The sequence below is a fragment of the Copadichromis virginalis genome, linkage group LG3 (assembly GCF_057382275.1).
Source record: "Copadichromis virginalis isolate Kocher_CV1m ecotype Utaka linkage group LG3, C_Virginalis_male_GT1.1, whole genome shotgun sequence".
NCBI classification, from domain to species: Eukaryota; Metazoa; Chordata; class Actinopteri; order Cichliformes; family Cichlidae; genus Copadichromis; species Copadichromis virginalis.
Window position 1 is genome coordinate 19880432 of NC_140620.1, and position 10748 is coordinate 19891179.

The 10748-nt window shown below is 40.9% G+C and overlaps 1 protein-coding gene across 1 annotated transcript; it reads left to right on the top strand.

Annotated features, from left to right (window-relative positions):
• Nucleotides 1-6682: 6682 nt before the first annotated feature.
• On the top strand, nt 6683-9416 carry LOC146713274 (Fc receptor-like protein 5). The gene is made up of 5 exons (XM_085437796.1): nt 6683-6716; nt 6858-7118; nt 7198-7443; nt 8324-8491; nt 8965-9416. Exons 1-5 carry the CDS (start codon nt 6683-6685, stop codon nt 8976-8978), a joined length of 723 nt encoding a protein of 240 aa, XP_085293922.1. The 3' UTR covers nt 8979-9416.
• The last annotated feature ends 1332 nt before the right edge of the window (nt 9417-10748 follow it).

Genomic DNA, 10748 nt, shown 5'->3' on the forward strand with positions numbered 1-10748 from the left:
AAACTGATGACAGATTCCTCAGAACCACATCTGTGTATGCTAAAGTAATGGATGGTAGCTGGTATGGCTTTAACTATAAGCACATGTGTGAGGCCTGGGCAGTGGACTCAGAGATGAAACTTGGTTTTGTTGCTTTTGATTTTTTTTCTGTACCCATTACTCTTTCTCTTCCATGGATTTTTCTTGTAACAAATGTAGCAACACCAAAAATGACCACGGGTATGCCATGTGGACACATTAAGGTGTTTGTGGGTGGGAGTTTACTTGTGTGTGTGTGTGTGTGTGTGTGTGTGTGTGTGTGTACACACACACACACACACACACACACACACACACACACACACACAAACATCAGCAATGTCCCTCTGATGATCAAGAGGGACTGTAGAAGCCATTCTTGGGTTAATACCTTATGTGGTCGCTAGAGGTCACCTTTTTCTGTTTTGTTCACCTGACGCCGCACATAATCGGCGTCAGGTGTGTCATTAATTGTAAGAAGGCAAACAGTTTGTGACCGTTGCGCTGTTATGTTAAGATGATATGGGAATAAAGACCAAAAGGGACAAGATAAGTACTGCTGGAGTTATTGGACTTTTTACCTAATTCATCCATACCAGTGACATCGCGTCACCCCCGTTAACGACCACCTCAGTGGCTTCAAGCATAGGCTTAGCCTCTACAGGGACATTGCTGCCATCTACTGACACTAAATTGCACCAACAAGCTCTCCAACACCGAAAGATAATCTGAAAGCATCTGGTACTTTCAGACCACATACTTTTTATACTTATTTTTATAAATAAATTATTTATAAAAATAAATAAAATACTTATATCTCCACTGTTAAAACACAAGTATTATCCAATCCAATGAAGTGCATTACAGTAATCCAGCCGAGTGCTAACAAAGGCGGGGATAACTGTCTCAAAGTGCTGCCGTGAAAGAATTGGCTTTATTTTAGCCAGCTGCCTGAGCTGAAAGAAGCTTGAGTTTACCACTATCTTAATCTGACTGTGAAGACACTGATCACAGTCCATTTGACGCCCAGGTTTGTGACAGTTGGTTTATTATACTGGGCCAAGGAATCTAAATACACATTGGGGGTTTTTTGTCGCTGAATTTTAAAAAGTTAAAAGACATCCAAACCTTAATGTCATCAAGACACTGAAGTAAAGGCTGTGTGTTTTTTCTTTAGAGGGACATAAATCTGACAATCACCAGCACAGAAGTGAAATGCAATGCAGTGTTTTCTCAGTATAGAACCAAGAGGGAGCAGATACAAAGAAAAGAGAAGGGGGGCCGAGAACTGAGCCCTGTGGGGCACCACACAAGAGACGAGCGGAGGACGACACATGGTCACAGAGACTAACACAAAAAGTTTGCCTGGCAAAGTAGGACCTGAACCACTGCGGTGGTAGAAAAGTCAGTGTAAGCATCAACTACATTACCCAGCAGCCTCTGTGAGATTCATGGGACCCCTGAGATAGCCTGACTTGTTCCTGGGCTGATGAGAGAGGAGAAGAGAGCTGCTGGGAAGAAAAACGAATAGCCCATCCCGTGGTTGTTGTGAATGGTGTGTGAGTTAGCAGTCCATGTTTAAGATGCTCTACTCTATTACTTGTGCGCATTGGTTTTATCTACCTTTGGCATATGTGCTAGTTAATGATAGCTATGGTGGCTCAGTTATTTGATAGTTTCTGGCCTTGTTCCAGCTTTATTTGTTCCCTTTACCAATTCACATAACTTTGTGTGCTGTAATATTATTGTATTACGTAGTGGTTAACTAGAGGGCTGACTGCTAACTGCCTCAATCTTGTGGCTCAATTTAGGTAGTGCTTTAATAAATGTATACACTGTCAAACTGATGCTCAACCATAGCATAGTTGTTGTAGAGAAATTCATGGCTAGCTTTCTTACCCTTTAATCTGTATTCATGTTCCAATGCTTTTCCTGTTCTTGATCGCAGAAACCACCCCGCATCACCCCTCTACATCCTCCTACACTATGCCATATCTCCTTGTACCACCAATCTGAATGCAAATAAATTCCACCTGTTACAATCTACTCCCTGGATGTCAGCTTCTCCTTCTGACCGAGGATAACTATTACAGCACAACCCAGCATTAAACTGATCTGCGCCCTTCTATACGCCAGTGCTGTGCCCCTAATGCCCACCCATTGCTCAAAACAAGTGAGTGAAATGGCATGATGCACTGTATCAAACACATCTGTCAAATCTAAAGACACAAGAACAACACAGTCCTCAGAGTCAGTATGTAATTAAAAACCTTTAAAAGGGCTGATTCAGTGCTATGAAATTGTTTAAACGGACTGGAACCTCTAAAACATTTAAGTTTTTCCAGGAATGTCATTAATTGGCTGTGAACCATCTTTTCAAGAAATTTGGAAAGAAAAGGTAGTTTGGAGATAGGCCTGCAATTTGCAAGAATTGTAGGATCAAGAGCAGGTTTTTTAACCATGGGTTTGATTACAGCATGTTTAAAATCTGTAGGAACTACACCTGACGTGAAACTGTGTTTTACCAGCTCACGAACTGTCATGGTCCTGGGTGTTTTCCAGTGTTTTATGTTTAAGTTCTATGTCCTGATCATTGGTTATTCATGGGTTTCATGGGACAGACCGGCGACCTGTCCAGTGTGTACCCTGTCTCTCGCCCTATGACAGCTAGGATAGGCTCCAGCACCCCCCGCGACCTTGAAAATGATAAGCAGAAGTGAATGGATGGATGGATGAAGGCAACAGGCAGAGTGTTACAAGCATAGCCCTAAAGAATGTAACCTCATGGGCAGTGTAGTCCGTGCTGACATACCCGTTATGTGTCTGTGAGTGCGAGGAGGGAGAAAAAGGAGAGCCAAAAAGTACAAGTTGTCACCGAGCAAAAACCGGAGCATGTAAATATAATAATAACCACTGCAGCCAAAGAGAGTGCCTGACGAGCCCAGTTGTAAGTAAGCTATTAAGACTCGACTGTACGCTGTGTTCGTGTTTTCCTCCGAAACAATAAGTCCCGTTGGAGCAGCCTTTCAACGCCTCTCTCTGTCTCTCGCTAGAAAAGTTGACCCACACAACAAAGTAAAGCTAGTTTTTGGCTACGAGCCCGACGTATTAGCCAGAGGTCCCTTTACTACGGTTCAGAGCCGCGGACCTGTTTTATATACGCGCCAAATAGTTTTCTATACAAGATCACTGCAACAAGTGCAGCTTTACCTAATGTCCACCCTACTGTTACTCATTTTATATTAAGATTTAAACATCTAGTTGGTGTTGGTATCATGAGTAGCCTTCAGTAAAAGTAATAAATCACACAGCAATAGTACATTCATGTAGTTGTAAAAAGCTTGATAATATATTAAGTAATCCAAAGTATTCAGAATACGTTACAAAATACATTTTGGGGCATGTAATCTGTAATCTGTAGTGGAATACATTTTAAAAGTAACCTTCCCAACACTGACTCTCCTTCAATAAAAGCTCACTCACATGTCAGCCTGTGCCTGCACTTTGGGTCTTTATCTCACCTCCACACAGCCTTCGACAAACATTGTGCTGTAAAAACTTTTGTTTCTTCATTATCAGTTATCAGTTCATTGTTGTCTTGTAAGGTCTGTGACTGTAGTGTAGACATTGTCTTCATTAATCTGAGGAAAGGGTGTCTCTGAATTATCTGAATGTATTTTGTCAACTTGTAACTAGTTTTTATTGTAAAGAAATGTCATGAACTATGTTCTGATACTTTATGTGTTGTGTTTCTTATTTAATGCACTTTATTAAATAAAGTTGTCACAGTAACAGAGTTGTGTGTTATCAGCAGCAGTGGGTGTTATAGTTATGGACATAATTTAGAGGAGAGTTCAGTTTTGCCTCTGTACACCACCACAACATATTTGACAATACAATCAAAATGTGACTGACGTGCAAACTTCCAGCTTTAATTTAATGGTTTAACAGCCGCATGGCATTCATTGGTTATGAATTGGAGCGATTTTTATGAGCAATCCCCCATTTTAAGAGGCTCAAAGGTAATTAGACAAAGTTACATTGTTTTAAATAGAAGCACAGGTTTTACTTGGCCTGAAGTCCTAAAGTCCTGAATAATGAGTACCTGAAGTCTATCACCCATGCACATCACCAGATGCTGTTTTCATCCTTGACAAACTTTGTCAGGCATTTACTGTGTTGATTTGCTCTTTGTGACTTTCTCTGTCTTCAGTTTTGTATCTACTAACTGAAAAGTGCTGCTCATTCCTGTGCAATATCCCATCTGCCCTCCCGTCATATTTCTTTTCAAGATTTTCTCATTTAATCACTGGTGTACATATATTTATATTTGTAGATACATATATATTTAGTCATCTTTTCTTTTTTACCATGTCTCTCTAATATTTTGCTCCTTACTATTTTTCTATTTTTTTATTATTTTATTTTATTTTATTATATTTTATTATATTTTCTCCTACTGTACTATGCTGCTGAGTGACTGCTGCTCGTCAAACACATTTCATTGCAATGTTGACCCTGTGCTAACTTGCATATGACAAATAAAACTGAAAACTGAAAAAAACTGAAACTGAAAAGTGGCTCTTTTGGGCTGAGATCAACTGACTGACTTGGTCATTGAAGAATATCCCATTTCTTTGCCTTGGGAAAGGCTTGGTTTACTTTTGCAGGATGCTTTTCTTTTTTTCCAGAGTATATTCCTGTACACTTCAGTCCTCCTATGTATGTGCTGTGCTGCCAGCATTCAGTTCACAGCATACAGCACTTTCAGATCACACAGTGCAAAACAGGTTTTTATATTTAAAAAATATATATATTTGAAATTATAATTATCTCAAACAATAAGATGTGTTTTAATGCAATTATTGTTAATCTTTTTTTATGTAGTGTTAGAGCATTGCAGTAATGAGGCCATAGAAGATTGGAGCCTGTGTCCTGAGTGTTTTCTGGTGTAATGGGGTAAACTCTCCTGCTGGGGGAGTGCTCTTAATGTCATTAACTGTACTTGTCGGTTGTTCTAATGTTGTGGCATGTATCCACCTGTTTAGTGAACAAAAATGATATTAGGCCAAATATTTTCTTTTACACAAACATTAGTTATTTTTCCCTATAATGTCACATTAAATGATATACATCTTTAACTTTTAATGTTAACCCTTTAAATATACTGGTACTTTTTGTGCCCCCGGTTCACACTGATGAGCCACCGTGTGGTATCTGTTACTCTCACATTTATATTCATATCAGTCTCAAACCACAGCCATGGCTAATATAGCTTCACCTGCAACTCACAACAGCTCATTTCTGTCCCCACAAAAGGCTGAGACACTCAGAGGTAGGCACGCAAACATATATAAAGAAATGAACACTCAAATGAACATGCTATTAAAGCGCACACCAGCATTAGAAGTACAGATATTTCCATGCTTGGTCCCAAGTGAACATCAGAATGACCGGCTGGTCTGAGTAGTTCAGAAACTTACTGGAATTTTCCCACAAAACCATCTATACGGTTTACAGAGAATTGTCTGAAAAGTGATGATGAGAGAGGTCAGACTGCTTCAAGCTAATAGTAAGGGAACATAAATAGCCACTCATTACAGCCAAGGTATGCAGAAGAGCACAGTATGCACAGCACAAAGGACGTAATAACGGCTAAGAACAGGAAACTGAGGTCACAATTCACACAGGCTCACCAACATCAGAGAAGATTGTAAAAACATAGTCTGGTCTAATGCTTCAGCATTTAGATGGTCAAAACTGGTGTAAAACAACATGAATGCAGACTGCAAACATGATTATGGGCACAGACCAGTTTCTAAAAAGGAGGCTCGTATGTTTTGAGCAACTAAAGATATATATGTGGGAAAAACTGTCACTTGGTCTCCACAGTTCTCAGTTTGTGCAGTGCTTCAAATTCAAAACGAGTCGATGTTTTTCAAAGAGCAAAAACATTCTAAACATTGGAGATTCTGCTGTTTTACTATTTTCTGTTCAACAACATTTTTGATTTTCTAGTTTAATATACTTGTTACACACATCTTACATATAGACAAAAAAAAAGCATATGGGGAGGAGGGCAGGGTTTGCTCTGTGACAAAAAGAGAAAACAGGCCACATCAGTCAAGAGGACAATGGATGACGCGTCTCTACTATTTCTGCTCTGTAAGTGAAGAATATCTTTCTTTTAAATGTTGAATTTTTACTGTCTGTTCTGTTAATAAACAATAATGGAGGAGAAGAAAAAAGGCTGAATGGACTGAACAGCAGGTTAAAGGGGAAATTTTACCCTGTGAACCAGTGAACTTGACAGAGTTTAGTTAGTTATTATATCAGCTTAACTTTAAAGTGGACACATGACTTCATGCTCAGAGTTACAATGTTTCCCATTTCTAATTATAATCAGACTAACTATTAATAAAAAAGCATTTTTTGACTGTGGAGTATTCAGAGAGGACGTGTAACACATGTAGCACATTTCCGTGACTGCACAATAATGTGAGTGGACCAGAGATCTATGAATAAAGCTAAAATCTCCTTTCAAAAAAGAGTTATTATCATCTCTGCCTTGTTTTTTTCCAGTTCTAGCTTTTGAAAATGAGCTAAATAAACCTCAGTTCTCTATTATTTTAAATACTAACCTAAGTGTCATTTATCTTTAGTTATGGCTTCAATGCTTTACTGGACAACAAACCAAGGTCAGTGATTTCTTTTAAATATTTCAAATATTTGTTTCTTGGCTTAATCTAACATCTTTAAGGTGGAAGCCCTAACCACAGAAAAAATAGTTTAATTATTACTTTGCTAAACAATTAAATATTTAATTTTAACCCTCACAGCTCGTCTGACTGTGAGTCCCAGCAGGTCTCAGGCCTTTGAAGGAGACTTTGTGTCTCTGAGCTGTGAGGAGGACGACAGCTCTGCTGGATGGACTCTGAGGAGAAACACAAGCACAGACACCAGAGCTGAGTGTGAGGAGTGGGGAGTAGCAGATGGTTCTTCCTGTAACATCAGCTACATCGACCCATTGGACAGTGGAGTTTACTGGTGTGAGTCCAGAGAGGGTCCCATCAGTAACATGGTTAACCTGACAGTCACTGGTAAGCTGAGTGTGTGGAGTTAGTGTTGATGAAGCTGTGTGTAAATGGATGAAATGCTGTAGTTTGTCTCTGTGTTGAGGTGGATCAGTGATCCTGCAGAGTCCTGTCCTCCCTGTGATGGAGGGAGATGACGTCACTCTGCTCTGTAAAACAAAGACCACTCCCTCCAACCTCCCAGCTATTTTCTTCAAAGATGGCGTCTTCACTGGGAAAGACTCTACAGGTCACATGACCATCCAGCATGTTTCCAGGTCTGATGAAGGCCTCTACAAGTGTGACATCAGCGGTCATGGAGAGTCTGCATCCAGCTGGATCACTGTCACAGGTGACACACTCAGCTGTCTGTGTTTCTGCAGGTTTCAACATTCACAATGTGACTGTTACGGCCGAGAGGGCCCGGCTGTGGGTGTGGACTCAAATGCAGACACAGAGGGAGGCAAACGGGCGTGAACACAGTGCTTTATTTACAAGTGTCTAGTGAAATTACACAACAGGAGACTATGAATGCTATGAATTATGAAATGCTATGAACTGTGAACTGTGAGGCCAAACTGTGAACATGAAACTGAGTGCTATGGCTAGGTGCTGGATTTCACGGATGGAAAAAGGGGCAGCGGCTTGGATGGAGGTACGCAGTCACTATAATGAGAAGAGACAAGTAGTCAGTGGCAGTCCAGTGAATCACAGCTGCAGGATTAGGCTATGGAGGTTAGGGCTTACGCGTTGCAGGTTTAAAGTGTCATGCGAGGAAGGGGTGTCCAGGGGGTTCCGGGTGAGGAGTGTCCAGAGAGGATCCAGAATATGCGTGGAGTGAGGGACTTGGCAGGGAGGCAGGCAGGTGTAGTCCGATGGTGGAGAGGAAGAAACCAGATGACAGAACCAGCGTCCAGGCGGAGATGAGAGTAGTTCGGGAAACGTGACTGCCAGGTGGGTCCTATGACAAAGAAAAACACGGTGAGGGAAAAGCAGTAGTTGAGGGTTCTCACAAGGGGTTCGCAGCCTAGCACTGACATGGGTTAGCAGAAGATCTGGCAGAGGTCTGTTGTGAATGCTGGTCTTATATGCAGGTGACTTGATTGGAACCAGGTGTGGAAGCTGATTGGAGTCTCTGCCTGAAGGTAGAACCCAGCGGAGTGGAAAAACCCCGTGCTCACCCGGACCATGACAGTGACGACAACTTAATGACTGTGTTTGCTTTATTTTAGACAAACACACCACCACACCTCCACCTACATCCACACCTCCACCTGCCTCTTCTGCTGGTTCCTCTCCACTTGTCTCCGTGTTGCTGACAGCTGGAACAGTCTGTGTTGTGTTACTAGTGATGTTACTGGTTGTTTTGGTGGAACGACATGTTGAAAGCAAACTTAAAGGTGAGACTTTCACTCTTTATGTGTTCCATGAATGTTTTACGTTAGTATGTTTTTCAATTTTAAACAATATCCAAAGGAAAGCTGAAGCTTGGTTAAAAGCAGCTCTGTGGAGTTTTCTTTATTATAAATATCCTGGAGGCTGTCCCAGATAGGTGAGGTACATTCTGGACAGGCCACAGAGACAGATAACCATTCACAGTTAATCATCAGTTAGCCTAACTCTATTAATGCTTGTTTTTGAAGAGGGACCTGGAGAGTATAAAAGAAAGAGAACATGCTAATTCCACACAAAAGGTGGATTTGAATCTAGGGCCTTCTTACTATAAGGCAACAGTGCTAACCACCATGTCATATACTGCCCATAAGGTGCTCTTTAAATCAAATCGTAATTTAAGGTATCAAACATATTGTTACGTGTATGTGTTGTTGGTTTGTTTGTTTCTTAATGTGTGTATGCAAATTCACCTGTGCAGGGGCTCGGCTGTGATTGGTGGACCTAAGGAACGGCCTGATGTAACTGGTTCCTGCTGTGGACGTGAACTATAAACGGACGACTGAAGCGCTGCGGTGTGGGGTTTGGCAGACTTCCCATGCACTTGCCTCAGGTCCAGACGGAGCAGCCGCAGCCGCATCCGCAGCCGCAGCCATAGCTACTTAGTTAAAGTCAGACATGTGTGTGAAGTGCGGAGCAAGTAGGGGTGAGCTGCCGATTATTTTGGGAAGCCTTTTCTCCTGTGTTCTTAGACCAGGGAGGTCAGACTGTGTTATTTGTGTCATTTCTTTGTTTTCTTTTCCCTGAACAGGTCAGAGGGGAACCGAAGCCTAGGTTGAGTTTTGTTTGTTGTGTTGGCCTTAGCTCACCCTGAAATCATACACTTCCACTACTGTGAGTGTCATTGTTGTGAATAAATTGTTGTTAAAAGTCCGATGCTGTGGCTGTGTCTGTTTGGGCGTGGGAAGTCACGGGACACTCCGCTCTTGTTACGGTCATTTCGAGTCGGGTCGTAACACATATAATTTGTGTCTTTTGTACTATTAAATATAGACATTCAGACAAAATGAGAACAAAGGTCATGGGCTTTAATGTGCAGATATCAAATGTTCTGATAGTTATTTTTCTTTTGGCTCAGGAGGAGATGAAGGCCTGCATTAGGAAGTAACAAACTGCAAAGCATTCTGGTTGTTCTTCTGAGTGGCAGTAACCATCACAGACCTGTTTTCATGGTTACAAACTAAAACGTGGTGCGGCTTAAAACAGTTCACAGTGTTGAGTTCTTCCTCCCACAGTCTAGACATGATAGGTGTTAACTAGTGATTTCAAATTAGATGTAGGCGTGTAAGATTGCTAAGTTGTCTTTCTTAGCCCTGTGATGTACTGGAAACCTGTCTGATGTGCAGCCCGCCTTTCATACTATCCCAGCAGGGAGAAGCTCCAGCCCTCCTGCTTCCTGATCAGTGGTTAAGAGAATGTATAGATCATTTTAGTGATACATATTTTAAAAGCTTAGTCAAAGCCTACAATCATGCTGTAGATCACATGCTGGTTGCTCTGTGTTTGTAGAAGTCTGTTAATGGTGAGTTGTTGTTCCTTGTGTGCTAAACATTTAATTTCAAACAGGGCACAGTAATGAATTAGACTAACTATTCACTTTAGTTAAAGTTGTTCAGTTACCCAAAGAGTTGGGATGATGTGTAAGACATGAATAAATCTAAAATGCAATGGTCTGGACACTCAAACACACGGTGCTCTGAGAGGGTAAAAGATGACAAGATGATGGAACTCTACTGGAAACAGTCGATCATATTTTTTAAAGCTGAATCCAGGGCAAGCTAAGCTAAAAACGCTAATTTAGCTTATTTAGCGCCAGCTAACAGAAAGAACCTCAAGGCAACAGCTGTTATAATTTGGCGCTGTGAAAATAAAACTGAGAGTGGGGGGGGAAAAATGACATGTTGTGCTTAAATCTAGGATATGGTGGTTTAAAAGAAACCCACAGGACAGGTTTAGTTGTTTCTCTCCTTTCTATTCTTTGGTGCCACTGACTTTTACTACTTTTTACATTTTTCTGTTTTCTGATGTTTGGCTGTGTTTACTGTTCATAGCATGACTTTTTAAGAAAATACTAAATAAATAATAACGACAATAACACGTTTTTATCATTTAAAAAGCGCATAAATTTAAGAAACATAAACAAGACATTTATTAGTTGTAATGATTTTTACCTGCAGTAGTGTGCTGATGTTTGCTGCTGGATCT

Coding starts and splice junctions, on each gene's coding strand:
- LOC146713274 (XM_085437796.1), top strand. CDS start 6,683: ATGGCTTCAATGCTTTACTGGACAACAAACCAAG. Junction 6,717..6,857: donor TTACTGGACAACAAACCAAG/GTCAGTGATTTC, acceptor TAACCCTCACAG/CTCGTCTGACTGTGAGTCCC. Junction 7,444..8,323: donor CAGCTGGATCACTGTCACAG/GTGACACACTCA, acceptor GCTTTATTTTAG/ACAAACACACCACCACACCT.